General features: G+C 53.6%; 1 protein-coding gene across 2 annotated transcripts; it reads left to right on the top strand.

The window, feature by feature from the left end:
- The first annotated feature begins 339 nt into the window (after positions 1–339).
- LOC147123898 (dnaJ homolog subfamily C member 21-like) lies at positions 340–22,079 on the top strand. Of its 2 annotated transcripts, none has more exons than XM_085963546.1 (5): positions 340–487; positions 2,759–2,798; positions 3,354–3,613; positions 21,281–21,359; positions 21,802–22,079. In XM_085963546.1, the coding sequence occupies exons 1-5, from the start codon at positions 363–365 to the stop codon at positions 21,964–21,966; spliced, it is 669 nt and encodes a 222-aa protein (XP_085819672.1). In that variant the 5' UTR covers positions 340–362; the 3' UTR covers positions 21,967–22,079. The 2 variants fall into 2 exon arrangements, with proteins under 2 accessions (XP_085819672.1, XP_085819747.1); XM_085963621.1 differs by having other exon boundaries at positions 342–487; positions 21,805–22,076.
- Positions 22,080–24,438: the final 2,359 nt, after the last annotated feature.

Below are 24,438 nucleotides of genomic sequence, written 5' to 3'. Positions count from 1 at the left end.
GAATTGAGCAACAAATCCAGGCCCAGCGCAGTGCTGGATTTATCCCTCAACAGATTATCTGATCATTATCACATTGCTGTTTGTGGGAGCTTGCTGTGCGCAATTTGGCTGCTGTGTTTCCCACATTGCAACAGTGACCACACTTGGAGAAGCACTTCATTGGCTGTAAAGCCATTGGGATGTCTTGAGGTGGTGAAAGACACTAAAAATGTAAACAAGTTCTTTCTTTGGTCATTTTTTCTGTTGGAATACATTGGCCATGCCTGCCCACTCCGGCGGGGGGGGGCGGTGTCCCATGGCGGGGTGGCGGTCTCTCGCGGCCGTTCCCTCGCTCCCTGACCAGCGTCCTGTGTGATTGCAGCATGAAGAATCACGAAAAGTCTAAGAAACACCGGGAGATGGTGGCGCTACTACGGCAACAGCTGGAGGAAGAGGAGGAGGAACTGTGCATGCAGCTGGGAGTGGAGCCGGGAGAGGAAGCCCAGAGGTCCGGACACACACCGACGGGACTGGGGCGGGGAGGAGTGCGGCATCGAGGAACGGGTGTGGGGAGGGGGCGGCTGGGGCGAAGGGGCTATCCGGGAATCTGGAACGGTCCCGGGTCACTGCGATTGACCAGTGTACAGGGGGAGGGTCACTGGGATTGACCAGTGTACAGGGAGAGGGTCACTGGGATTGACCAGTGTACAGGGAGAGGGTCCCGGGGATTGACCAGTGTACAGGGAGAGGGTCCTGGGGATTGACCAGTGTACAGGGAGAGGGTCACTGGGTCATTGGGATTGACCAGTGTACAGGGGGTGGGTCACTGGGATTGACCAGTGTACAGGGGGAGGGTCACTGGGATTGACCAGTGTACAGGGGGTGGGTCACTGGGATTGACCAGTGTACAGGGGGAGGGTCACTGGGATTGACCAGTGTACAGGGGGAGGATCACTGGGATTGACCAGTGTACAGGGGGAGGGTCACTGGGATTGACCAGTGTACAGGGGGAGGGTCACTGGGATTGACCAGTGTACAGGGGGAGGGTCACTGGGATTGACCAGTGTACAGGGGGAGGGTCACTGGGATTGACCAGTGTACAGGGGGAGGGTCACTGGGATTGACCAGTGTACAGGGGGAGGGTCACTGGGATTGACCAGTGTACAGGGGAGGGTCACTGGGATTGACCAGTGTACAGGGGGAGGATCACTGGGATTGACCAGTGTACAGGGGGAGGGTCCGGGGGATTGACCAGTGTACAGGGAGAGGGTCCGGGAGATTGACCAGTGTACAGGGGGAAGGTCACTGGGATTGACCAGTGTACAGGGGGAGGGTCACTGGGATTGACCAGTGTACAGGGAGAGGGTCACTGGGATTGACCAGTGTACAGGGGGAGGGTCACTGGGATTGACCAGTGTACAGGGGGAGGGTCACTGGGATTGACCAGTGTACAGGGGGAGGGTCACTGGGATTGACCAGTGTACAGGGAGAGGGTCACTGGGATTGACCAGTGTACAGGGGGAGGGTCACTGGGATTGACCAGTGTACAGGGGGCGGGTCCGGGGATTGACCAGTGTACAGGGAGAGGGTCTGGGGGATTGACCAGTGTACAGGGGGAGGGTCACTGGGATTGACCAGTGTACAGGGGGAGGGTCACTGGGATTGACCAGTGTACAGGGGGAGGGTCACTGGGATTGACCAGTGTACAGGGGGAGGGTCACTGGGATTGACCAGTGTACAGGGGGAGGGTCACTGGGATTGACCAGTGTACAGGGGGAGGGTCACTGGGATTGACCAGTGTACAGGGAGAGGGTCTGGGGGATTGACCAGTGTACAGGGGGAGGGTCACTGGGATTGACCAGTGTACAGGGGGAGGGTCACTGGGATTGACCAGTGTACAGGGGGAGGGTCACTGGGATTGACCAGTGTACAGGGGGAGGGTCACTGGGATTGACCAGTGTACAGGGGGAGGGTCACTGGGATTGACCAGTGTACAGGGGAGGGTCACTGGGATTGACCAGTGCACAGGGAGAGGGTCCGGGGGATTGACCAGTGTACAGGGAGAGGGTCACTGGGATTGACCAGTGCACAGGGAGAGGGTCCGGGGGATTGACCAGTGTACAGGGGGAGGGTCACTGGGATTGACCAGTGTACAGGGGGAGGGTCACTGGGATTGACCAGTGTACAGGGGGAGGGTCACTGGGATTGACCAGTGTACAGGGGGAGGGTCACTGGGATTGACCAGTGTACAGGGGGAGGGTCACTGGGATTGACTAGTGTACAGGGGGAGGGTCACTGGGATTGACCAGTGTACAGGGGGAGGGTCACTGGGATTGACCAGTGTACAGGGAGAGGGTCCGGGGGATTGACCAGTGTACAGTGGGGGGGTCCGGGGATTGACCAGTGTACAATGGAGGGTCCAGGGTCAGTGGGATTGAACCGTGCTGTGTATCTTTGAGTGGGTTGGTGGTGTGTTACCGAAGGCTCGGGCCCAGTGTTCTCCGGTGATGGGACGGTGCAGCGGGAGTCAGGATCCTGCCACGTGGAGCTGGCCTGATGCTCACTGGCACCCACTCCCAGGCCACGGTCACACCTCCCATTCCCCGGACTCTTGCTGTGTGCAGCCCCCTCACGCCCAGTTGCGCACCAGGGGCAGATTGCCCTCCTGAGGAAGTGTAGCCAGAGAGGAGAGGGGGTTTATCAGTGGGGTCTGTGTGTATGGATGGGTTGACGGTGGGGAGCTATGCTGACGAGGTGTTCTTTAATCTGTCTTTTATAGAGTCTCCAAGAAGCAGAAAAGGAAAAAACGACAGCAGAAGGTGAGCAATGCACTGGGAGGGGCAGTGAGTGCGGGTGGGTGGCCCAGCCTGTGTACACTTGGTGTCTGATCCATATTAATCCTAACTCGCACCAAGTCCCGTTCGCCCATCACCCCTGTGCTCGCTGGCCTACATTGGCTCCCAGTTAAGCAACGCCTCGATTTTAAAATTCTCATCCTTGTTTTCAAATCCCTACATGGCCTTGCCCCTCCCTATCTCTGTAATCTCCTCCAGCCCCACAACCCCCCGAGATCTCTGCACTCCTCTAATTCTGGCCTCTTGAGCTTCCCCGATTTTAATTGCTCCACCAATTGTGGCCGTGCCTTCAGCTGCCTGGACCCTAAGCTCTGGAATTCCCTCCCTAAACCTCTCTGCCTCTCTCTCATCCTTTAAGACACTCCTTAAAACCTACCTCTTTGACCAAGCTTTTGGTCATTTGTCCGAATATCTCATGGCTCAGTGTCAGATTTTGTTTGATAATGGCTCCTGTGAAGTGGGCTGGGGAGGTTTTACTAGGTGCTATATAAATACAGGTTGTTGTGTGCTCTGTCCTAGATGTTCAGTGAGAGTTCCCCTGAGCCCGCTGCAGCAGATGATGACCGGCTCCTCAGTACCACAGTCAGTCACTCAGAGTCTAAGGACGGGACAGCAGAGGAGGAGAGATTGAGTGAGAGCAGCGAGACTCATCAGGATCGACCCCAGGAGTCAGCCTCGCCGACAACAGCGAGGACAGAGCGGGAAGAGTCTTCACACGCCCTCGATCAGCAGCAGGCGATCCCACGAGAGGGCAGTATATCGCCAGCAACACCATCAAGGTATGGCCGTCCCCGTCCTCGCCCGTGGCATGAAGGCAGGAGATCCCCAGTACAGGACTGGCAGGAGCAAATCTGCAAACTAGCCGCAGTCGGTCCCTTTCAACAGAGCTCAGGTATCGAGGATCGACCCCTTTAAACAGAGATCGAGGATCGGGCCCTTTGCGCCCGGTTATCGGGGATCGGTCCCTTTGAGCCCGGTTATCGAGGATCGGTCCCTTTGAGCCTGGTTATCGAGGATCAGACCCTTTGAGCCCGGTTATCGGGGATCGGTCCCTTTGAGCCTGGTTATCGGGGATCGGTCCCTTTGAGCCTGGTTATCGGGGATCGGTCCCTTTGAGCCTGGTTATCGGGGATCGGTCCCTTTGAGCCTGGTTATCGGGGATCGGTCCCTTTGAGCCTGGTTATCGGGGATCGGCCCCTTTGAGCCTGGTTATCGGGGATCGGTCCCTTTGAGCCTGGTTATCGGGGATCGGTCCCTTTGAGCCTGGTTATCGGGGATCGGTCCCTTTGAGCCTGGTTATCGGGGATCGGTCCCTTTGAGCCTGGTTATCGGGGATCGGCCCCTTTGAGCCTGGTTATCGGGGATCGGTCCCTTTGAGCCTGGTTATCGGGGATCGGTCCGTTTGAGCCCGGCTATCGGGGATCGGTCCCTTTGAGCCTGGTTATCGGGGATCGGTCCCTTTGACCCTGGTTATCGGGGATCGGCCCCTTTGAGCCTGGTTATCGGGGATCGGTCCCTTTGAGCCCGGTTATCGGGGATCGGTCCGTTTGAGCCCGGCTATCGGGGATCGGTCCCTTTGAGCCTGGTTATCAGGGATCGGACCCTTTGAGCCTGGTTATCGGGGATCGGTCCCTTTGAGCCTGGTTATCGGGGATCGGTCCCTTTGAGCCTGGTTATCGGGGATCGGCCCTTTGAGCCTGGTTATCGGGGATCGGGCCTTTTGAGCCTGGTTATCCGGGATCAGTCCCTTTCAGCCCGGTTATCGGGGATCGGTCCCTTTGAGCCTGGTTATCGGGGATTGGGCCCTTTGAGCCCGGTTTTTGGGATCGGTCCCTTTGACCCTGGTTATCGAGGATCGGCCCCTTTGAGCCCGGTTATCGGGGATCGGTCCCTTTGAGCCCGGTTATCGAGGATCGGCCCCTTTGAGCCCGGTTATCGGGGATCGGGCCCTTGAGCCTGGTTATCGGGGATCGGTCCCTTTGACCCTGGTTATCGAGGATCGGCCCCTTTGAGCCTGGTTATCGAGGATCGGCCCCTTTGAGCCTGGTTATCGAGGATCGGCCCCTTTGAGCCTGGTTATCGAGGATTGGGCCCTTTGAGCCTGGTTATCAGGGATCGGTCCCTTTGAGCCCGGTTATCGGGGATCGGTCCCTTTGAGCCTGGTTATCGGGGATCGGTCCCTTTGAGCCTGGTTATCGGGGATCGGGCCCTTTGAGCCTGGTTATCGGGGATCAGGCCCTTTGAGCCTGGTTATCGAGGATCGGTCCCTTTGAGCCTGGTTATCGAGGATCGGGCCTTTTGAGCCTGGTTATCCGGGATCAGTCCCTTTCAGCCTGGTTATCGGGGATCGGACCCTTTGAGCCTGGTTATCGGGGATCGGTCCCTTTGACCCTGGTTATCGGGGATCGGTCCCTTTGAGCCTGGTTATCGGGGATCGGTCTCTTTGAGCCTGGTTATCGGGGATCGGTCCCTTTGAGCCTGGTTATCGAGGATCAGTCCCTTTGACCCTGGTTATCGGGGATCGGGCCTTTTGAGCCCGGTTATCGGGGATCGGGCCCTTTGAGCCTGGTTATCGGGGATCGGCCCCTTTGAGCCTGGTTATCGGGGATCGGGCCCTTTGAGCCTGGCTATCGGGGATCGGTCCCTTTGAGCCCGGTTATCGGGGATCGGGCCCTTTGAGCCTGGTTATCGGGGATCGGCCCCTTTGAGCCTGGTTATCAGGGATCGGACTCTTTGAGCCTGGTTATCGAGGATCGGTCCCTTTGAGCCCGGTTATCGAGGATCGGGCCCTTTGAGCCTGGTTATCGAGGATCGGGCCCTTTGAGCCTGGTTATCGGGGATTGGGCCCTTTGAGCCTGGTTATCGAGGATCGGACCCTTTGAGCCTGGTTATCGGGGATCGGTCCCTTTGAGCCTGGTTATCGGGGATCGGTCCCTTTGAGCCTGGTTATCAAGGATCGGGCCCTTTGAGCCTGGTTATCGAGGATCGGACCCTTTGAGCCTGGTTATCGGGGATCAGACCCTTTGAGCCTGGTTATCGGGGATCGGACCCTTTGAGCCTGGTTATCGGGGATCGGTCCCTTTGAGCCTGGTTATCGGGGATCGGGCGCTTTGATCCTGGTTATCGGGGATCGGACCCTTTGAGCCTGGTTATCGAGGATCGGACCCTTTGAGCCTGGTTATCGGGGATCGGTCCCTTTGAGCCTGGTTATCAAGGATCGGGCCCTTTGAGCCTGGTTATCGGGGATCGGTCCCTTTGAGCCTGGTTATCGAGGATCGGACCCTTTGAGCCTGGTTATCGGGGATCGGACCCTTTGAGCCTGGTTATCGGGGATCGGACCCTTTGAGCCTGGTTATCGGGGATCGGTCCCTTTGAGCCTGGTTATCGAGGATCGGTCCCTTTGAACCCGGTTATCGGGGATCGGGCCCTTTGAGCCTGGTTATCGAGGATTGGGCCCTTTGAGCCTGGTTATCAGGGATCGGTCCCTTTGAGCCCGGTTATCGGGGATCGGTCCCTTTGAGCCTGGTTATCGGGGATCGGTCCCTTTGAGCCTGGTTATCGGGGATCGGACCCTTTGAGCCTGGTTATCGGGGATCGGTCCCTTTGACCCTGGTTATCGGGGATCGGTCCCTTTGAGCCTGGTTATCGGGGATCGGTCTCTTTGAGCCTGGTTATCGGGGATCGGTCCCTTTGAGCCTGGTTATCGAGGATCGGTCCCTTTGACCCTGGTTATCGGGGATCGGGCCTTTTGAGCCCGGTTATCGGGGATCGGTCCCTTTGAGCCCGGTTATCGGGGATCGGTCCCTTTGAGCCTGGTTATCGGGGATCGGTCCCTTTGAGCCCGGTTATCGGGGATCGGTCCCTTTGAGCCTGGTAATCGGGGATCGGACCCTTTGAGCCTGGTTATCGAGGATCGGTCCCTTTGAGCCTGGTTATCGGGGATCGGTCTCTTTGAGCCTGGTTATCAGGGATCGGTCCCTTTGAGCCTGGTTATCGAGGATCGGTCCCTTTGACCCTGGTTATCGGGGATCGGTCCCTTTGACCCTGGTTATCGGGGATCGGTCCCTTTGAGCCCGGTTATCGGGGATCGGTCCCTTTGAGCCCGGTTATCGGGGATCGGGCCCTTTGAGCCTGGTTATCGGGGATCGGCCCCTTTGAGCCTGGTTATCAGGGATCGGACTCTTTGAGCCTGGTTATCGAGGATCGGTCCCTTTGAGCCCGGTTATCGAGGATCGGGCCCTTTGAGCCTGGTTATCGAGGATCGGGCCCTTTGAGCCTGGTTATCGGGGATCGGGCCCTTTGAGCCTGGTTATCGAGGATCGGACCCTTTGAGCCTGGTTATCGGGGATCGGTCCCTTTGAGCCTGGTTATCGGGGATCGGTCCCTTTGAGCCTGGTTATCAAGGATCGGGCCCTTTGAGCCTGGTTATCGAGGATCGGACCCTTTGAGCCTGGTTATCGGGGATCGGGCCCTTTGAGCCCGGCTATCGGGGATCGGGCCCTTTGAGCCTGGTTATCGAGGATCGGTCCCTTTGAGCCCGGTTATCGTGGATCGGTCCCTTTGAGCCTGGTTAGCGGGGATCGGGCCCTTTGAGCCTGGTTATCGAGGATCGGCCCCTTTGAGCCTGGTTATCGAGGATCGGCCCCTTTGAGCCTGGTTATCGAGGATTGGGCCCTTTGAGCCTGGTTATCAGGGATCGGTCCCTTTGAGCCCGGTTATCGGGGATCGGTCCCTTTGAGCCTGGTTATCAGGGATCGGGCCCTTTGAGCCTGGTTATCGGGGATCAGGCCCTTGGAGCCTGGTTATCGAGGATCGGTCCCTTTGAGCCTGGTTATCGAGGATCGGGCCTTTTGAGCCTGGTTATCCGGGATCAGTCCCTTTCAGCCTGGTTATCGGGGATCGGACCCTTTGAGCCTGGTTATCGGGGATCGGTCCCTTTGACCCTGGTTATCGGGGATCGGTCCCTTTGAGCCTGGTTATCGGGGATCGGTCTCTTTGAGCCTGGTTATCGGGGATCGGTCCCTTTGAGCCTGGTTATCGAGGATCGGTCCCTTTGACCCTGGTTATCGGGGATCGGGCCTTTTGAGCCCGGTTATCGGGGATCGGTCCCTTTGAGCCCGGTTATCGGGGATCGGTCCCTTTGAGCCTGGTTATCGGGGATCGGTCCCTTTGAGCCCGGTTATCGGGGATCGGTCCCTTTGAGCCTGGTAATCGGGGATCGGACCCTTTGAGCCTGGTTATCGAGGATCGGTCCCTTTGAGCCTGGTTATCGGGGATCGGTCTCTTTGAGCCTGGTTATCGGGGATCGGTCCCTTTGAGCCTGGTTATCGAGGATCGGTCCCTTTGACCCTGGTTATCGGGGATCGGTCCCTTTGACCCTGGTTATCGGGGATCGGTCCCTTTGAGCCCGGTTATCGGGGATCGGTCCCTTTGAGCCCGGTTATCGGGGATCGGGCCCTTTGAGCCTGGTTATCGGGGATCGGCCCCTTTGAGCCTGGTTATCAGGGATCGGACTCTTTGAGCCTGGTTATCGAGGATCGGTCCCTTTGAGCCCGGTTATCGAGGATCGGGCCCTTTGAGCCTGGTTATCGAGGATCGGGCCCTTTGAGCCTGGTTATCGGGGATCGGGCCCTTTGAGCCTGGTTATCGAGGATCGGTCCCTTTGAGCCCGGTTATCGAGGATCGGGCCCTTTGAGCCTGGTTATCGAGGATCGGGCCCTTTGAGCCTGGTTATCGGGGATCGGGCCCTTTGAGCCTGGTTATCGAGGATCGGGCCCTTTGAGCCTGGTTATCGGGGATCGGTCCCTTTGAGCCTGGTTATCGGGGATCGGTCCCTTTGAGCCTGGTTATCAAGGATCGGGCCCTTTGAGCCTGGTTATCGAGGATCGGACCCTTTGAGCCTGGTTATCGGGGATCGGGCCCTTTGAGCCTGGTTATCGGGGATCGGACCCTTTGAGCCTGGTTATCGGGGATCGGTCCCTTTGAGCCTGGTTATCGGGGATCGGGCGCTTTGATCCTGGTTATCGGGGATCGGACCCTTTGAGCCTGGTTATCGAGGATCGGACCCTTTGAGCCTGGTTATCGGGGATCGGTCCCTTTGAGCCTGGTTATCAAGGATCGGGCCCTTTGAGCCTGGTTATCGAGGATCGGACCCTTTGAGCCTGGTTATCGGGGATCGGACCCTTTGAGCCTGGTTATCGGGGATCGGACCCTTTGAGCCTGGTTATCGGGGATCGGGCGCTTTGATCCTGGTTATCGGGGATCGGACCCTTTGAGCCTGGTTATCGAGGATCGGACCCTTTGAGCCTGGTTATCGGGGATCGGTCCCTTTGAGCCTGGTTATCAAGGATCGGGCCCTTTGAGCCTGGTTATCGAGGATCGGACCCTTTGAGCCTGGTTATCGGGGATCGGACCCTTTGAGCCTGGTTATCGGGGATCGGACCCTTTGAGCCTGGTTATCGGGGATCGGTCCCTTTGAGCCTGGTTATCGAGGATCGGTCCCTTTGAACCCGGTTATCGGGGATCGGGCCCTTTGAGCCTGGTTATCGAGGATCGGGCCCTTTGAGCCTGGTTATCGAGGATCGGACCCTTTGAGCCTGGTTATCGGGGATCGGACCCTTTGAGCCTGGTTATAGTGGATCGGTCCCTTTGAGCCTGGTTATGGAGGATCGGTCCCTTTGAGCCTGGTTATCGGGGATCGGGCCCTTTGAGCCCGGCTATCGGGGATCGGGCCCTTTGAGCCTGGTTATCGAGGATCGGTCCCTTTGAGCCCGGTTATCGTGGATCGGTCCCTTTGAGCCTGGTTAGCGGGGATCGGGCCCTTTGAGCCTGGTTATCGAGGATCGACCCCTTTGAGCCTGGTTATCAGGGATCGGTCCCTTTGAGACTGGTGATCGGGACCTTTGAGACTGGTGATCGGGCCCTTTGAGCCTGGTTATCAGGGATCAGTCCCTTTGAGCCTGGTTATCGGGGATCGACCCCTTTGAGCCTGGTTATCGGGGATCGGGCCCTTTTGTTGTATCCGTGTGTTAATGGAGACACGGAATGCAGGAGTTGGTTTAACAGGTGTTTCCTGAACAAAGTCTGGAGGTGAACTAAAAGATACAAGACGCTAAACAGGCTTACATACCCGAGTGGTCACTACTGGTATTACAGTACACAGGGGCTCTTATTAAGGTACATACACTACAATTCCTCCCCTTTTAGATAATTAGTACATAACATTTTAAGTAATCATTAATTAACATGTTTACAAGAATAATAATCTACACATTTGCTGCAGTTAATCAATTATAAGTCAGTCTCTCTGGAGGCTTCCTGACTCGGTCCGGATAACGCCTCGGTGGTGTAGTAGTTTTCGGTGGTGTAGTAGGTTCTTTTGGCAAGGTCGATTCGGCTTGAATGCCAGTGTCGGGTTCATCTGGTTCCAGTATCACTGGATCGGAGGTAGATACTATGGGTATCTCTGCTTCATCATTAGGCGTATAGAGTTGTGGTGCAGGTTGTTCCTTTTCGGATGACTCTATGATCTGGTCAGCGTGGCGCCTTATTATGCTTTCACCAATGTCCACGGTATACATCAGCGGTCCTAGTCGTGTGCAAATAATTCCAGGCTGCCATTTCTCGGTACGGTAGTCCAACCTATCTGGAAGGTTCTAGTTGGCCTTTCATTCATGCCTTGAAATTGCCGGTTCTCTACGTCCCTTCTGATGTTTGGCTTGATCAAATCCAGCCGGCATCTTAGTCTTCTATTGAAAAACATCATGGCGGGAGTTTGGTTTGTAACCACATGTGTTGCATTCCTGTACGCCAACAAGAAGTTATCTACCTTATCTTGTAGATTTATGTCTTCATTACCCATGGCCTTTATGGCCTTCTTGAAGGTCTGGACAAACCTTTCAGCTAATCCATTGGTGGCGGGATGGTATGGGGCGGACGTGTAGTGCTTAACCCCATTGTTTTTTAAGAACTTCCTGAATTCTTTGGACACAAATTGCAGTCCATTATCAGAACAGATCTGTTCAGGCAGCCCATTCCTGGCAAATATGGTCCTTAATACTGTGATGGTTTCTTCCGTGGTGGTGGAGGACATCTTTATTACCTCCGGCCACTTGGAGTGTGCATCAACCGCGATTAAGAACATTGAGTCCATAAATGCACCAGCAAAGTCGATATGTACCCTTTGCCATGGAGATGAGGGCCACTCCCATGGATGTAGAGGGGCTTGTGGTGGGGCGTTTTGGACCTTCTGGCATCCTAGACAGCTCTTGGTCATTTCTTCGATGTCTCCATCGATACCTGGCCACCACACAAACGCTCTGGCTAGGTTCTTCATTTTCACTCCACCCAGATGCCCCTCGTGAAGCTCCTTTAGCACTTTATCCTGGAGTTTGGGTGGAATCACCACTCTGGATCCACACATCAAGGTTCCTCGGCACACTGACAGCTGTTCTCTTCTTTGCGAGAATGCTGGCAACAGTGGTTCGCCATGTGCTGGCCATCCCTTCACCGTTAAATCGTAGACTCGTGAGAGAGTCGGGTCATTTCTCGTTTCCTTTTCAATGGTAGAATTTGTTACTGGTAGACATTATACTATGGTTGAGTGGAACATCTCCACTGGGTCCACTGTAGGTGCCTCTTCTACCGTTGGCAACGGTAGGCGCGATAAACCGTCAGCATTCCCATGCTGTTTTGATCCTTTGTATTCTATGTCATATTGGTGTGCCCCTAGGAAAAGGGACCACCTCTGTAGCCTTTGCGCTGTCATAATGGGAACGCCCTTTTTAGGGTTGAATATGGAGACGAGGGGTTGATGGTCAGTCAACAAGGTAAATTTTTGTCTGTGTAGGTAATGGTTGAATTTCTTCACTCCCCACACCAGGCTGAGTGCTTCCCTGTCGATCTGGGCATAGTTACGCTCAGCTGAGTTCAATGAGCGTGACGCAAAAGCTATCGGCTGCTCCGAGCCATCAGGGAATCTATGCGATAATACCGCTCCTACGCCGTAAGGGGATGCATCGCACGCCAGTCTGATTGGCAGTGATGGGTTGTAATGAGCCAACACTTCCTTGGACGTGATCAAGCCTTTGCATTTATGGAAGGCACGTTTACAGTCTTCGCTCCATGGAAGGCACGTTTACAGTCTTCGCTCCATTTCCAAATTACTCCCGTTTGTAGCAGTGCGTTAAGAGGGTGCAGAACAGTTGACAAGTTCGGTAAAAATTTATGATAGTAATTTATCAATCCCAGGAACGACCTTAATTGTGAGACATTTTCAGGTGCTGGGGCTTTTATGACCGCTTCAATTTTTTCAGGTGACTTATGCAACCCTTCTTCGTTAATTATATGGCCACAATATATTTGTTTCTGGAAAAATTCGCACTTGGGGCGATTTGCTCGTGATCTCTCAGCCTAGTGAGCACCTGCTCCAAATTGGCACGGTGCTCGTTGTCGTTTTCTCCTGTTACAAGGATGTCGTCTAGGTAGCATTGAGTCCCCGGAATCCCTTGCAGGACTTGCTCCATAGCTCTTTGCCAGATAGCTGGAGCTGATGCTACTCCGAAAACCAGTCGATTGTACTGGTACAGGCCTTTGTGTGTGTTTATCGTGAGATACTTTTTAGAGGCCTCCTCAACCTCCATCTGTAGATATGCCTGTGCCAAGTCAATTTTGGTGAAACGTTTCCCTCCGGATAGTGAGGCGAAAATATCTTCTATCCTCGGAAGAGGATACTGTACCGTGTGAAGGACCGGGTTTACAGTCACCTTGAAGTCTCCACAGATGCGAATTTTTCTCTGTTCTTCAGATTTATCATTATTCAACGTTTTCTTCATGACCGGGACGATGGGTGTTGCCCACTCGCTCCAATCTACCTTGGATAACACGCCTGCCTTTTCCAAATTCTCCAGCTCTGCCTCGACTGGTGGACGAATTGCGTATGGCACCGGCCTTGCCTTAAAAAACTTGGGAATTGCCGCATCTTCCACTTTTATTGAGGCGGTGACGCCTTTCAAGGTTTCTAGTTCCTGTTGAAACACTTCTTTGGCGTTGGCCAAGATGTCTTTTAATCGTTCATGTATGACGTCGTCATCATTTTTTTTCTTACTGGTCACCGTCAGTGCCTGAATGGAGTGCCAGTCTAAACGTATCTTCCTGATCCATTCACGTCCCAACAGCGGTGGACCACCATCTTGCAGAACGTATAAATACAACTTCTGTATTTCCTTGCCGTTGTATACAACAGGCACCCTTATTTTCCCTCTGAGGTATACTTTCTGCCCCGTATATGTTTTTAAGATAATGGATGTGTCTGTCAAAGGTATATGCGGAAATAGCCGCTCGTAATCCCGTCGACTTATGACGGTCAGAGCTGATCCTGTATCTAGCTCCATTTTAACTGGGGACCCCGCTATCGTGAGGGTAACCCAAATGGTCTGGTAATCTTCTTTGGCAATTACATTATGTAATTTGAGACAGCTTAGTCTCTTGTTTCCGGAGTCGCTATCGCTCTTCTGGTCTTCGGAGCTACTGTCCGTCATCATTTGTACCTTTCTGTACTTTTCTTTATTGATTTTTTTTCTGTCAGTGGATTTTTTGTTTCCAGATCGGCATACACGTGCAATGTGTCCCATCTTTCCGCATTGCCTGCATGCTTTGTCCTTGAACCAGCAGTCCCTCTGGTCATGGGTGGATCTGCCGCAGCGATAACATCTCTCGAAACCCCGTGTCATTTCATGGGTGCCGAAGTCCTGTGGCTTTTGCTGTATCTCTGCAGCTCCTCTTGCTGCTGCTTCGTATGATACAGCCACACTGAAAGCCTTGTCCAGTGTCAAATCTTTCTCAGAAAGTAGCCTTTTCTGTGTTCCTTCACTTAGGAGACCGCAGACGAATTTGTCTCGTAGAGAATCTGCCAGTCCTGCCCCGAATTGGCAGTGCTTTGACAGCTTTCTTAATTCGGTGAGGTAATCAGCGTTACTTTCATTCTTGTGCTGATTCCTCCTGAAGAATTTGAATCATTCCGCTATCAGCAGTGGTGTTGGGTTTAAGTGCTCCTGTAGGGTATCAACAATCTCCTTAAAATTCTTGTCCCATCGGTTTGGCTGGAGTGATTAAATTTTGTAACAGCCCGTATGTCCTTGCGCCCATCAGATTTAGAAGTACCGATGCCTTTTTATCATCCTCTACTGCATTCGCTGTGGAATATACCTCCACTCTTTCCACATATGTGGTCCAATCCTCTATCTTACTATCGAAAGCAGTATTATTGCCAGTCTTAGGCATCCTGAAAATCAAAAATGGCGCCTCCCGCGCTTTCCTTTCTTCCCTGCCGAGAAAAAATGGCGCCTCCTGCGGTTTCCCGCCGCTGCCGCTGCTGACAACGCTGTTCTCCACGGTTTTTATTTACACAGATATTTTTAATAGTTGGAGACTCGTTCCCGCCGGACTCTCTGGGACTTTTCCCTCCCTCTGCTTGGTCCGAATGCCGACCTGCTTTGCAGCGCCGGCCGTCTCCTGAGTGCTCCACCCTCCGTCTCTGTTTGCCTCCGCCTTCCGACTCGCTGCTCGGCCCCGCTGCAGAGCCACCCAATCGAGCCCCAGCCCGCCGCCCAGGAAGGATTAGTGCAGTACCTGCCAGCAGCCCGGCTAGCTGGTGAAACCACAGTTTTTTTTTCTTCGACCTTCGTCTGAGGAATCGATCTCCTTGAGGTGCTGCCGAATTGCAGGTAAGTCTGTTTCCAATTCGTCGCCACTGTTGTATCCGTGTGTTAATGGAGACACGGAATGCAGGAGTTGGTTTAACAGGTGTTTACTGAACAAAGTCTGGAGGTGAACTAAAAGATACAAGACGCTATACAGGCTTATATACCCGAGTGGTCACTACCGGTATTACAGTACACAGGGGCTCTTAAAGGTACATACACTATACCTTTGAGCCTGGTTATCGGGGATCGGACCCTTTGAGCCTGGTTATCGAGGATCGGGCCCTTTGAGCCTGGTTATCAGGGATCGGTCCCTTTGAGCCTGGTTATCGGGGATCGGGCCCTTTGAGCCTGGTTATCAGGGATCGGTCCCTTTGAGCCTGGTTATCGGGGATCGGGCCCTTTGAGCCTGGTTATCGAGGATCGGGCCCTTTCAGCCTGGTTATCGGGGATCGGGCCCTTTGAGCCTGGTTATCGGGGATCGACCCCTTTGAGCCTGGTTATCGGGGATCGGGCCCTTTGAGCCTGGTTATCAGGGATCGGTCCCTTTGAGCCTGGTTATCGGGGATCGGACCCTTTGAGCCTGGTTATCGGGGATCGGTCCCTTTGAGCCTGGTTATCGGGGATCGGTTCCTTTGAGCCTGGTTATCGGGGATCGGACCCTTTGAGCCCGGTTATCGGGGATCGGTCCCTTTGAGCCTGGCTATCGGGGATCGGTCCCTTTGAGCCTGGTGATCGAGAATCGGGCCCTTTGAGCCTGGTTATCGGGGATCGGGCCCTTTGAGCCTGGTTATCGGGGATCGGTCCCTTTGAGCCTGGTTATCGGGGATCGGTCCCTTTGAGCCTGGTTATCGGGGATCGGTCCCTTTGAGCCCGGTTATCGGGGATCGGTCCCTTTGAGCCCGGTTATCGGGGATCGGGCCCTTTGAGCCTGGTTATCGGGGATCGGTCCCTTTGAGCCTGGTTATCGGGGATCAGTCCCTTTGAGCCTGGTTATCGGGGATCGGGCCCTTTGAGCCTGGTTATCAGGGATCGGACCCTTTGACCCTGGTTATCGGGGATCGGACCCTTTGACCCTGGTTATCGGGGATCGGGCCCTTTGAGCCTGGTTATCGGGGATCGGTGTCTTTGAGCCCGGTTATCGGGGATCGGTCCCTTTGAGCCCGGTTATCGAGGATCGGTCCCTTTGAGCCCGGTTATCGGGGATCGGTCCCTTTGAGCCCGGTTATCGGGGATCGGGCCCTTTGAGCCCGGTTATCGGGGATCGGTCCCTTTGAGCCTGGTTATCGAGGATCGGCCCCTTTGAGCCTGGTTATCGGTGATCGGGCCCTTTTGAGTTTGGTTATCGGGGATCGGTCCCTTTGAGCCTGGTTATCGAGGATCGGGCCCTTTGACCCTGGTTATCGAGGATCGGTCCCTGTGGTGATTATTCTTGTTTTATAAGAAGCATTGTAATTGGTTGCCTGTTTTCCTGCCTTGAGATATATGCTGTAAACTTATTGGTTAGTTGATTCCATGTGACCTGTGGTGGCCATCTTAAATTCAGTTCTCTGCAGTTTGGTTGAGACTGGGTGCTTAACATGTACTGCTGGTTTTTTAAGGTTAATAAAGCCTAGCTTTTGAAAGGCAAGCTACTCTTTATTTCAATTTATTAACCTTTTGCTATAATGGAACGATATCTTCAACCGGAACGATTTAATGCTGACCCTAATTCTGCAGGAGTGGATGATCAATGGAAACATTGGTATTGTACATTTAAAAACTTTTTGGGCGTGTTGGATCAGCAATCTCTGAATAAGTTGGATATACTAATCAACTACATTGCTCCGGATGTGTATAAGTATATTTTGGACTGTGAAACTTATGAATTGGCTATTGCTACGTTGGAAATTTTTTTTGTTAAACCCCAAAATGAGGTATTTGCACGTCACCTTTTATCTGCCCGTAGGCAGCAGGCGGGAGAATCCTTGGATGCTTATTTACAAGCACTCCGGCGCCTTGGTGCTAACTGTAATTATAAGGCCGTGTCTGCAGAAGAACATAAGGAAGACCGGTACGGGATGCATTTATTAATTCGTCAGCGGTTATTAGAAAATAAGATCTTGGATCTTAAGAGTGCTTTTGAGCAAGCCTCCACATTGGATTTGGCTCAGAGAAGTTCGGATTCTTATGCTCTTTTTGATCGGCCTGCGACCGTGGTTTCGGCAGTTGCGGATGAAAGGGAGTCACGTGGATTTAATAGGAGTGGTTTACCAGATTCCGAAACAGTTTCTACTTCGGCAGCTGCTGCCTCTAGGATTCAGAAGTGTTATTTTTGCGGGAACGCCCGGCACCCCCGTCTGAAGTGCCCTGCCCGGGAGGCTGTGTGTAGTAAATGCGGCAAGGGAGGTCATTATGCACGTGTTTGCAAATCGGTTGCCTCCTCTGCGACCATTCAGCCTTTAGATAGGGCGTTTATTGCATCAGTTTCTGCCGCCTTTTCCCATGGCCTAAACAAAGCTATAGTTATGGCCCAAGTTAATGGGTTAGAAGTGAAGGCCCTTATAGATACGGGCAGTACTGAGAGCTTTATAAGTCTTCAGTTTGTGAGGGAGAAGCGTTTGAAAATTTCGCCTGCTTCCTATCAGGTGTGTATGGCTCAGACGACTTTCACCTCACAAGTAGCTGGTTGTTGCCTTGTGAAATTAATTCTCCTAGGTAATACGTATACTGATATACGCCTATCCGTTCTGCCTAATCTCTGTGCGGACATTTTGATTGGTCATGATGTGCTTCAATTACATGAGTCCCTCAGTCTTTCTTTCGGAGGAACTAAGCCACCTTTGTCCATTTGTGGATTAACTTCTTTATTCATTTCTCCATTATCACTTTTTTCCAATTTGATGCCGGACTGTAAGCCAATTGCTACCAAGTCAAGAAGGTATAGCAGTCAGGATAAAGAATTTATTAATTCTGAAGTTCAATGTCTTTTATCGGAAGGAATCATTGAACCTAGTTTTTCGCCCTGGCGGGCACAGGTAGTTGTCACCACTAATGAGAGACATAAGAAGCAAATGGTGATAGACTACTCTCAAACTATTAACAGGTATACTCAATTAGACGCGTACCCCCTGCCTAAGATTGATGAGCTTATCAATAAAGTATCTCAATATAAGGTTTTTAGCACTATTGACCTAAAGAGTGCTTATCATCAGATTCCTATCGCTAAGAGGGACAAACCATATACGGCCTTTGAAGCTGGCGGAAAGCTGTACCAGTTTCGCCGAGTACCAGTTTTGCCGAGTACCATTCGGTGTTACTAACGGTGTCGCGTGTTTTCAACGGGCAATGGATGCTTTTATAAGTGATAACTCTCTCTCTGACACCTTCTCATATTTAGATGACATCACGGTGTGTGGCAAATCAAGGGTGGAGCACGATTTTAATCTAGAAAGATTCCTTCAAGTTGCGGAAAAAGTTGGCTTAACTTTCAATAAAGAGAAGTGTATCTTTTCGACCACCGAGGTAAATTTACTGGGGTATATTATCTCGGGAAACAAGATTAAACCAGATCCAGAACGGCTGCGACCACTGATTGAGTTACCTTGCCCTACTAATTCTAAGGCCTTGCAACGAGTTGTTGGACTGTTTTCTTATTATTCTAATTGGATTGCAAACTTCTCGCAGAAGATCCGGCCCCTTATTCGGGTTACGACATATCCTCTATCATGGGAGGCCAGGATGTGTTTTGATAATCTTAAAAAGGATATCCTTGGAGCAGTTGTGCATTCTATTGATGAGCAGGTTCCCTTTCTGATTGAGACGGACGCTTCCGATTTTGCAATTGGGGCTACCCTGAACCAAAATGGAAGACCTGTGGCCTTTTTCTCACGTACTCTGAGCAATAGTGAGCAGAGACATTCATCAATAGAGAAAGAGGCGTACGCAATAGTAGAAGCACTGCGTAAATGGAGACATTATTTATCTGGGCGACATTTTACGTTAGTAACTGACCAAAAATCTGTGTCATTCATGTTTGATGTCAAACATTTCGGAAAGATTAAGAATGATAAAATAATGAGGTGGAGGATCGAGTTGGCATGCTATCATTTTGATATAGTCTATCGTCCGGGGAAGGATAATGTTGCCGCTGATGCGCTGTCGAGGGCTTATTGTTCTGTGCTTCACGGAGATACGCTTATTAATCTTCATAATGCTTTGTGTCATCCTGGTGTTACGAGGATGATACACTTCGTACGCAGTAAGAATTTGCCCTTTTCAGTTGAAGACGTCAAGCGGATGACTTCGTCATGCTCTGTCTGCGCCCGGTGTAAACCGAATTTCTTTAAGCCTCAACGAGCTCATCTTATAAAGGCTACTTCTCCCTTTGACCGCCTGAGCGTTGATTTTAAGGGGCCTCTTCCTTCAACGACTCAGAATCGATATATATTTACTGTTGTGGATGAGTTTTCAAGGTTCCCTTTTGCTTTTCCTTGTGCAGATGTATCAGCTGCTACAGTTATTAAATGTCTGACTCAACTTTTTGTCATCTTTGGGATGCCTGCGTATATCCATTCGGATCAGGGAAGTTCTTTTATGTCTTCCCAGTTGAAGGAATACCTCCAGAGTCGGGGAATTTCTACTAGCAGAACTACCCCGTATAATCCCCAGGGTAATGGACTGTGCGAACGATACAATGGGGTGATCTGGAAGGCAGTTATGTTGGCTTTGACATCCCGGAACCTTAAGAATACACAGTGGGAAATGGTACTGCCTGATGCCCTGCATTCCATTAGATCATTGCTTTCAACGGCTACTAATGTGACCCCCCATGAAAGGCTCTTCAACTATCTGCGGAGATCCTCTACGGGATATTCGGTACCTTCATGGCTTACTATGCAGGGACCTGTGCTGCTCCGACGCCATGTTAGACTGTCAAAGTATGATCCTTTAGTGGAGGAGGTGGAGCTATTGGAGGCAAATTCCCAATATGCTCATATTCGATTCCAAGATGGGAAAGAAAGTACGGTTTCAGTTAAAGACTTAGCTCCTTGTGGTGGCCAGCCCTCTCCTGAGGACATTAACAATAGCCATAATTCAGATAATGTTGATGTCGTCACAGATACTACGAACATTTCCAATCCTATTGCAGACACTTACAATTCTCTCAGTCTGCCCCCGATGGATGTTCATGACCCTCCCAGTCTACCTTCTAATGGGACTTCCAATCCGGAAACCGTTGATAATCGGGATATTGATAGCCTCCCTGCAGAAGATATTTCTGTGTCTCCTGGTGTGGGAGGGCAAGGAACTCCACCAAGGCTAAGAAGGTCGACACGAACAAGATATCCGGTCGACCGATTAAAAATGGACTTTTAAAATAATTAATTTAATAGTAAAATTTTAAAATTGTTGAAGGCATTATACATGTATTGCTCTAGTCATAAATAACTAATTCTAAACTGTAAAGGCTACCTAGGTTGAAGTATATTTTAAAAGGAGGGGTGAATGTGGTGATTATTCTTGTTTTATAAGAAGCATTGTAATTGGTTGCCTGTTTTCCTGCCTTGAGATATATGCTGTAAACTTATTGGTTACTTGATTCCATGTGACCTGTGGTGGCCATCTTAAATTCAGTTCTCTACAGTTTGGTTGAGACTGGGTGCTCAACATGTACTTGCTGGTTTTTTAAGGTTAATAAAGCCTAGCTTTTGAAAGGCAAGCTACTCTTTATTTCAGTCCCTTTGAGCCTGGTTATCGAGGATCGGGCCCTTTGAGCCTGGTTATCGGGGATCGGTCCCTTTGACCCTGGTTATCGGGGATCGGTCCCTTTGAGCCTGGTTATTGGGGATCGGTCCCTTTGAGCCCGGTTATCGAGGATCGGGCCCTTTGACCCTGGTTATCGAGGATCGGTCCCTTTGAGCCTGGTTATCGGGGATCGGGCCCTTTGAGCCTGGTTATCGAGGATCGGTCCCTTTGAGCCTGGTTATCGGGGATCGGGCCCTTTTAGCCCGGTTATCGGGGATCGGTCCCTTTGAGCCTGGTTATCGGGGATCGGGCCCTTTTAGCCTGGTTATCGAGGATCGGGCCCTTTGCGCCTGGTTATCGAGGATCAGTCCCTTTGAGCCTGGTTATCGGGGATCGGTCCCTTTGAGCCTGGTTATTGGGGATCGGTCCCTTTGAGCCCGGTTATCGGGGATCGGGCCCTTTGAGCCTGGTTATCGGGGATCGGTCCCTTTGAGCCTGGTTATCGAGGATCGGTCCCTTTGAGCCTGGTTATCGAGGATCGGTCCCTTTGAGCCTGGTTATCGAGGATCGGTCCCTTTGAGCCTGGTTATCGGGGATCGGTCTCTTTGAACCTGGTTATCGGGGATCGGTCCCTTTGAGCCTGGTTATCGGGGATCGGTCCCTTTGAACCTGGTTATCGGGGATCGGTCCCTTTGAGCCTGGTTATCGGGGATCGGGCCCTTTGAGCCTGGTTATCGGGGATCGGGCCCTTTGAGCCTGGTTATCGGGGATCGGGCCCTTTGAGCCTGGTTATCGGGGATCGGTCCCTTTGAACCTGGTTATCGGGGATCGGGCCATTTGAGCCTGGTTATCAGGGATCGGGCCCTTTGAGCCTGGTTATCGGGGATCGGGGATCAGGCCCTTTGAGCCTGGTTATCGGGGATCGGGCCCTTTGAGCCTGGCTATCGGGGATCGGGCCCTTTGAGTCCGGTTATCGGGGGAATGAAGATCACTGGTTAATTCTCTGATTTTTTTTTTCAGCGCCCCAAAACCTAAAGGAAAAAAGGCAAAACAACAAAAAAAGGGATCGAAGGGGCCAGAGACAGAGCAACGATCTCAGGTCAGTGCAAGGGAGGGGTGGGGTCGGGAGAGAGGGGGAAGGGGTGGGTGGTGGGGTTGGGAGAGGGGGTTTCAGGAGAGTGGGTCGGGTGGGGGGTGGAGGGGGAGGGAAAGGGGGGGAACAGGGGAGGGGAGGGAGAGTGGGGAAGGGTGGGAGATGGGGTAGGGGAGGGGTGGGGTGGGGGTGGGTGAGGCAGGGGAGGTGTCCGTGTCCGGTGCCCCAGCCAGCGATGGAGGTTGATCACGGGACAATCTGCATCACGCACGCATGTGACCTGGGCGGGTGTGTGGGGGGGGGGGGGTTAGTCCTGGGGCAGTGTGGTGGGGGGCGGGGGGGCAGTACTGGGGCAGTGTGATGGGGTCTGGGGGTCCCTCCGACCCTCTCCTGTGTCTGTGGAGAGGACGATGATGAGTTTCACACTGTTCTATACCTGGTGTTTCAGCAGGAGGCCGACCTTCACTGTGTGACCTGTGACCTTCGCTTCCCTTCCCGAAACAAGCTGTTTGAACACCTGAAGGTGACGGGACACGCGACGGTCCTGCAGGAACCAGCCGCAGCCGAGGGCAGGAGCAACCGGAATAAACCCGGGAAACGCAGGCAACGATAAAGCAGGGCTGGGGGTGTTACCCACCAGCGAGAGAGAGAGGAGGGGACAGCTTAGGGGCCTTTACACACTGCGGGGAGGGGCGAGAGAGAGAGAGGAGGGGAGGGGCGAGAGAGAGAGAGGAGGGGAGGGGCGAGAGAGGAGGGAGGGGCGAGAGAGGAGGGGAGGGGCGAGAGAGGAGGGGGAGGGGCGAGAGGAGGGGAGGGGCGAGAGGAGGGGAGGGGCGAGAGGAGGGGAGGGGCGAGAGGAGGGGAGGGGCGAGAGAGAGGAGGGGAGGGGCGAGAGAGAGGAGGGGAGGGGCGAGAGGAGGGGAGGGGCGAGAGGAGGGGAGGGGCGAGAGAGAGGAGGGGAGGGGCGAGAGGAGGGGAGGGACGAGAGAGAGAGAGGAGGGGAGGGGCAAGAGAGGGGGAGGGGCGAGAGAGGAGGGGAGGGGCGAGAGAGAGAGGAGGGGAGGGGCGAGAGAGAGAGGAGGGGAGGGGCGAGAGAGAGAGGAGGGGAGGGCGAGAGAGAGAGAGGAGGAGGGGAGGGGAGGGGCGAGAGAGGAGGGGAGGGACGAGAGAGAGGAGGGGAGGGGAAGGGCGAGAGAGAGGATGGGAGGGGCGAGAGAGGGGAGGGGAGGGGCGAGAGGGGAGGGAGGGGCGAGAGAGAGAGAGGAGGGGAGGGGCGAGAGAGGAGGGGAGGGACGAGAGAGAGGAGGGGAGGGGCGAGAGAGGAGGGGAGGGACGAGAGAGGAGGGGAGGGACGAGAGAGAGGAGGGGAGGGGCGAGAGAGGAGGGGAGGGACGAGAGAGAGAGGAGGGAGGGGCGGGAGAGAGGAGGGGAGGGGGCGGGAGAGAGGAGGGGAGGGGCGAGAGGAGGGGAGGGGCGAGAGGAGGGGAGGGGCGAGAGGAGGGGAGGGGCGAGAGAGAGGAGGGGAGGGGCGAGAGGAGGGGAGGGGCGAGAGAGAGGAGGGGAGGGGCGAGAGAGAGGAGGGGAGGGGCGAGAGAGGAGGGGAGGGACGAGAGAGAGGAGGGGAGGGACGAGAGAGAGGAGGGGAGGGACGAGAGAGGAGGGGAGGGGCGAGAGATTGGAGGGGAGGGGCGGGAGGGGAGGGCGAGAGAGGAGGGGAGGGGCGAGAGAGGAGGGGAGGGGCGAGAGGAGGGGAGGGAGAGAGAGAGGAGGGGAGGGGCGAGAGAGAGAGGAGGGGAGGGGCGAGAGAGGGGGGAGAGAGAGAGGAGGGGAGGGGCGAGAGAGGAGGGGAGGGGCGAGAGGGGAGGGGAGAGAGGAGGGGAGGGGCGAGAGAGAGAGGAGGGGAGGGGCGAGAGAGGGGGGAGAGAGAGAGGAGGGGAGGGGCGAGAGAGGGGAGGGGCGAGAGAGGAGGGGAGGGGCGAGAGATAGGAGGGGAGGGGCGAGAGAGAGAGGAGAGGAGGGGCGAGAGAGAGGAGGGGAGAAAGAGAGAGAGGGGAGGGGCGAGAGAGAGAGAGAATTGGGAGAGAGAGAGGTAGAGAGAAACCGGGGAGAGAGCGAAGGGACACAGTGTCTGCTGAACCCCCACCCACTGTTGTGCGGTTTGGGGACCCCTTACTCGGCTCCAGGACTGAGCATGAGGAGCTCGGTGAGTGGGGACGCTCCCCATGTGTGTGTCTGATTTCCCTATAACCCGACGTGCTGCAACACGCAGACTCCGGCGTCACTCGCTGCTTGTATTGCGGTATTTATAAAGTTCTTTTTCTATTGCGATCGGGCGCAGTATGGTGTGTTTATTGTCCATGGTAGAGGCTCCGGACCAGCTCCCATTGGAGCACTCGCTACACAATCTACCTCAACACAAAGAAAATACTGCGGATGCTGGAAATCTGAAATAAAAACAGGAAATGCTGGAGAAACTCAGCAGGTCAGGCAGCATCTGTGGAGAGAGAAACAGAGTTAACGTTTCAGGTCGATGACTCTTTGTCAGAACTGGAACAAAGCAGGAGATGGAACAGATTTTTAAGCAAGTGTAGGGGCAGGGAGAGGGGGGAGGGGAGGAAAGAACAAAAGGGAAGGTCTGTGATAGGGTAGAAGGCAGGAGAGATTAAGAGACATTAAGAGATATTCAAGGCGAGAGGAGATGGTAATGGGACAGGTTAAGAAACAAAAGATGGCTCGAGATGAAGTGTAAATCTACCTCTCCTGATTCAATTATTCCCGGGGGTGCCGCTCGATGACAGTAAATAAAACAAACACCACTTCAAACCATCTCGTGTGTCAGACAGAAACCAGAACCGTGATCATCTGCATTAACATCAAAACAGAAACATTTACAGTGCTACGGGGAAAGAGCAGGGGAGGGGGGACTGATTGGACAGCTCTCCCAAAGAGGCACAATGGGCCGAATGACCTCCTGTGCTGTATCAGTCTATCAACGGAAGAACAAACACAAGTAAGTAAATAACACAACGTTAATGGACAATGACCGTTTGTGTGCTGAACTCCTCCTAATCCCCCCCGAGTGGTG

Source organism: Somniosus microcephalus, chromosome 1 (genome assembly GCF_052327205.1).
Source record: "Somniosus microcephalus isolate GS21.2 chromosome 1, FLI_Smic_1.0, whole genome shotgun sequence".
In the NCBI taxonomy this organism is placed as follows: Eukaryota; Metazoa; Chordata; class Chondrichthyes; order Squaliformes; family Somniosidae; genus Somniosus; species Somniosus microcephalus.
The sequence above is the reverse complement of the archived record's forward strand: the minus strand, read 5'-3'. Positions and strand labels throughout refer to the sequence as shown.

Bases quoted from the DNA above. Each gene is read 5' to 3' on its own strand.
- LOC147123898 (XM_085963546.1), top strand. From the start codon at position 363: ATGAAGAATCACGAAAAGTCTAAGAAACACCGGGAGATGGTGGCGCTA. The intron at 2,799-3,353 runs GTGAGCAATGCA...GCTCTGTCCTAG, and splicing joins GGAAAAAACGACAGCAGAAG to ATGTTCAGTGAGAGTTCCCC. The intron at 21,360-21,801 runs GTCAGTGCAAGG...CTGGTGTTTCAG, and splicing joins AGACAGAGCAACGATCTCAG to CAGGAGGCCGACCTTCACTG.